This window comes from Arachis ipaensis, chromosome B05 (genome assembly GCF_000816755.2).
Source record: "Arachis ipaensis cultivar K30076 chromosome B05, Araip1.1, whole genome shotgun sequence".
Lineage (NCBI taxonomy): Eukaryota > Viridiplantae > Streptophyta > Magnoliopsida > Fabales > Fabaceae > Arachis > Arachis ipaensis.
In genome coordinates, this window is record NC_029789.2 from 1239048 (window position 1) to 1244086 (window position 5039).

The 5039-nt window shown below is 30.6% G+C and overlaps 1 protein-coding gene across 2 annotated transcripts in view; it reads right to left on the reverse strand.

Annotated features, from left to right (window-relative positions):
* Window positions 1-435, reverse strand: part of LOC107642338 (patatin-like protein 2) — a 4441-nt gene extending 4006 nt beyond the window's left edge. The window contains exon 1 of one of the 2 annotated variants that reach the window (XM_016345652.2): window positions 153-435. In XM_016345652.2, the coding sequence (XP_016201138.1) occupies window positions 153-290 (138 nt within the window). In that variant the 5' untranslated portion in view covers window positions 291-435. The remainder of the gene's footprint in view (window positions 1-152) is intronic. The other variant, XM_016345653.2, reaches the window with a different exon arrangement.

A 5039-nucleotide genomic window follows, 5' to 3' on the forward strand; every position in this document is an offset into this window, starting at 1 on the left:
TATTGTACGTATAAAATTATTTAAATTAAATAAAATAATTTTAAATTATTATTTTTTTAAATTGCTGTAAAATAAAAGCATATAAATAATTTTATGGAAATGAAAAATGTATTTTTTTTTAACTACATAAAATATGAATATGTATATCTAACCTTAAGCTCTCCCTCAAGGAAGTGAAGAACAACAGCAGGGATGAGTCCTTTTATGCCACCTCCATCAATGCTGAGGACAGTGAGTAACTTTCCCACTGATGGAGGTGGTAGCTTCGTTGATGAGTTTAGTCCGGCCATTATGGTTTATTAGGACACTAATTAAGCACTTAAGAAAGTAGAGAAAGATTGAGTCTATAGAAGAGTACTCAAACAAACGAAGGAAGGCGTGAATGTAAGCTTAAGGATCAAGCCTATATATAGAGCTCGTGCCATATGATAATGCTTGAGATAGGCATTGGATTATTGATATAAAATACGAATTTTTTTGTTTTGGGGCGGGGGGATAAATGAGTAAAGCATTGTTTGAGATTAACACGTGATGATATATTATTATAATTGCAGTGGAGTATAATAATATGTGTTGAAAGTAACATTTATATAAACATATTACAAATGATAAGGTTAAGATACCTAGTCGTGCAGCTTCTAAAGTTCCAACTGCAATTTTTAATCGTTGTTCTAACTTGTAAGTGCATATGTGTAATAGTTTTAGAAAAATGGTAATTTTACTTTTATTTTTTATAACGTTACACTACATATATATAATGTTTTTATATATGATATATTTCATAAATAAGTTTCGTTAGGGAGCCAATGATTTATTTGTACAATATGTACAATAGATTATATGAGTTACAAAATGAACATCATCCATAATATTCAGAATAACCATCTGGGTACTAGGATAATAAACATCTCATGTCATAAAACCACTTATTCCAAAAATTTAAGATGATTTTGGGTTCACCAAAAATCAAACTCTTGATCTTTGACATCTAGAGTTCTAATACCATGTCATGATACCACTCATCCCAGAAGCTTACGCTGATGAAAAAATGTAACACTAATAGTTATATCTCTAATACTCTCTAAACCTTCATTATACGTATTATACAAATATTCAATTGGCTCCCTATACTTTTCCTTCATAAATTTATAAAAAAAAAAAATAATGTTACTAAAATTAGAGTGACAATTTATTTTCGTAGTTTTATTTCTTTATTTATAAAAATTTGAGAGATACACAATACACTAATAAATAGTAGAAAGATACCAACCTAAATTGACACCAACTTAAATTAGTCGAATAGTCAGTTTACTCATCCACTCAAATAAGTGTCGGGACTCGAAAGGGTGTTTAATCAAACTAAAAACAAAAAAATATCAAAATACATACACAATCAGATGGATAATATTAAGGACGGATTAATTAAAGTTTATTAAGAGGTGGTTATGTTCTTTAAAGTATAAATTTATTAAAGTTTATTTTCCTATCCATTATTTTAAAATTTGTTAATAAACACCATGATGAGTCCATGATTAGGATAGGTTGCATTGTTTATCGATATAAGTGCGCTATTATTGCAGTTATATTCTTAGTTTAAAGTTTAAACACACATAAGAACGAGTTAAAAGTATAGGGGTTGTTGTAGCCATATAGGAGGGAATATCGTCAGCGGTGCATATTCCGAAGGATAAACGACAACAATGAGCGTACATTGCCATGCCACCACATTAATTATTGAATATTATATATTATCTTTACATATTTTTATTTTTAAAAATGATCGATAAAAGTTAAGAAATGAAAAAAATAAAAATTTTAATATAATAAAAAATAACCGAAATCTATAGAATATTCATCGAACCGATTTAGTTACCGTTTTATTAATTTATAAATCTAATGGATTTAATTTTGGTTGAATTAAAAAAATCGTTTTAAAATAAAATAATAAATAAATTATAAATAAATATTTTAAAATATAATTATAATCTAATATAAATCTTAAAATACCTTCTAAATTTAAAACACCACATGAAATGTTATCTTCTAAATTAATAATCAACATAGTTTCAAATCTTAAAGAATATAGTTAGTACAATTAACAACTCAAAAATAAAAAATAGGGTAAAGTATATTTTTTGTCCCTGAAGTTTGACAAAAATTTTAAAAATATCTCTAAGTTTTATTTTGTTTCATTTTTGTCCTAGAAGTTTTCGATTTGCATCAAATATACCCTTGACGGCTAATTTTTCAAAAAATTTAAGACCAATTCAACAACAATTTCATAAGAACAACCCTCAACATAAGCAAATCAAGCATAATTTTCATGCATTATTGTTAGATTGGTCTTAAATTTTTTGAAAATTTACCCATCGAGGGTATATTTGATGCAAATCGAAAACTTTTGGGACAAAATTGAAACAAAATAAAACTTATGGGTATTTTTAAAATTTTTGCCAAACTTTAGGGACAAAAAATATACTTTACCCTAAAAAATAAAAAATAAAAATAAAAATAATGATCAATTATCATGTCCCAACCAAATAACTTAAGGAGTAATTGCACAAAAATATATCTAGTTTTGGATTAATATAACTTCTTAACAAGTTGGAAACTATGAAAGAATGACTATAGGAAGCACAAGACATGAATCATCATCATACAAATATTTTCACTCTTAGCTTCTTGTTCTAGAATGATAGTGCTCTTTGTTCAACCACAGCACATCGACTTTGATGCCGCTTGCCCTGCTCCTGCTGCCTGATCTTGTTGGTTGATTTTGATTCCAGAAGGCTGTAACAAAAATTAAGGAAATTACTCAGATTAAAAACTTCAAAAATCTTTATGGTAATCAGCGGCTAAGAGTAGAGAAGGTAGAATCTTGGTCTGATCTCCTTTTTGCTTTTCGTGTAAACTTACTTTCTGTTGAGAAAATATAGAAGATATTTTAGTTTTGTCTCTTGACGCGGTACGAGTCAAAATAGAGAAGAGTAGAGAATGTCACCCAAATGTATCATGGTTCGGCTACTCAGTGCAATATAGCCTACATCCAGTCTTTATCACAATAATGATGAAATTTTACTATCTTTTCAATAGATTACAATCACAAATTCTCCCTATGATCTACCCAATCCTATTTGGGACAAGTCCAGATTCTAACTCAACCTGAACTTGATTAGGACTCACCCTAACTTTCAACAACAAAGTGCTAACCCAACTTTCAAGAGAATCCTCTCAGGATCATGACACAAAACAGAAATACTAACAAAGAATTTCTAAAATAACTTAGACTTTTTCTCCAAGTCTACCTCTCTGCCTTTTTCCATTCATTGGATTTTTCTTACAAACCTCACCATGTTTATCTTTTACCAATGAAACTTAGATAGACTAAACTTAAAAAATTACAAAATAAAAACTATGAAGGAGAAGAACAAAATTAGCTCAGGGAGCTATGGAAACTAAAAACAAGTGCTCTTTCTCTCTTGCTTAATCCTTAGTCGTTCACTCCTATTATAGAGTAGTGAAGTTTTCAAGGTTCGAACCAAGTCCAACACTTGAGTTGTCTTCTTCTTCAACATCAGAACAAGCAGCGGCATGGTCAGAGGAGAGAGAGAAGGTTGAAGCAGTGACATGCAACCTTACCATTCTCTTTCATCCTTTTTCTTCAAGCTTCTTGAATCTAGGCCGTGTATCGTTGCTTTGGCCCTAAGTTTGATTCTTGACCGTTGATGAGCCACTAAGCACCTTTGACTTTATTGTCTTCATAGTTGCTTGATCGGTGCTTGTAGATCAGAATATTTCTTCAAGGTTTCTTGTTGAAACATGAATGGGGAAATCACCTTTTTGTGATTCTCTGTTGCATTGATATCTTCCCTTTATTGTATCCTTTTTTACTTTCTTTTCTTACTTGAATATGGAAACAAGTTTTTTGTTCTTCACCGTGCCCTAACTTCGGATCTTTCCTCTTTCTTCTTTCTTGGTTCAGAGATTCGATGTGATAAGAAAGAAAAGGAAGAAAGAGAAGAGAGAGTTTGTGTTCGGTAGAAGTAAAAAGCGATTCAATTTAATTGAACTTTGTTTATCCGATTAGTAATCTAGTTGGAGGGAGATGAATTTGGGTGTGGTCACCAAATTGGGCTTGAAGTGGATATGGGCTCACTTTCTTTCTTCTTTTTTTCACAAGGTTCAGTAGCTTATCATGGAGCAAAGTTTGGTTGTATTATGATACTGGGCGAGTGTTTGTACGTGTGGGCTTGAGCATTCTTCTTGGATCAAGATGATCAAATCAAATTTTTGCTCACTTGGCAAAATATATAACACAAACAATGTATCATTAATCTCAATAATGTTTGATAATCACTTTAATCATGTTTTAGTTTTCCAAACTCAATAAACCCTAATATCATAAACCGATGAACTTTAAGAGGGTTTTAACCAAAAAAAAAAGGATATAAACGGCATGCGTTTGAGGAATTGGAATTTAGAAGAAAAAGATAAGAGAATAAGACAAACCTTTTGGAGTATAGAAGAAGAAAAATGAGGCTTGTCGTGAGAAGAAGAAGAATTTCATTTTGCGGAGAGAGATCCATTGTTGCATCTCATTGAAACCATGCTTCTTATTCCCTTTCTTTCCTTTGTCCCTTAGCTTGTTTCTTTCTTTTTTCTTTTGTTTTTCGTTTTTGTTTTTTGGCTTCTTCAACAATTCAAGAAGAAGAAGATAAAAAGGTGTGAAAAAGAAGAGAGCAAGAGTTGGAGTTTTGGGAGGGAGGCAGCGACAATGGCTCAAAGAGACTAGGATTGGAGAAGGGAGAGTGAGGAATGAGAAGCGAACTAACAAAGTGAGCTTCCGCTTTCAGACACTTAACAAACCTAAAATGATGTTTTTTTTTAAACCAACCAATTCCTGGTCTAATCCAACTGGCATAGAAAGGTTTTAGTTTTATTGGTATATCATTCCTATTTAAAATTTTTTATTTGTTTTTTTAAATAATATATTTTTAGAATTTAAATTAAACTCAAGAACATTATAATTGCATAAGACT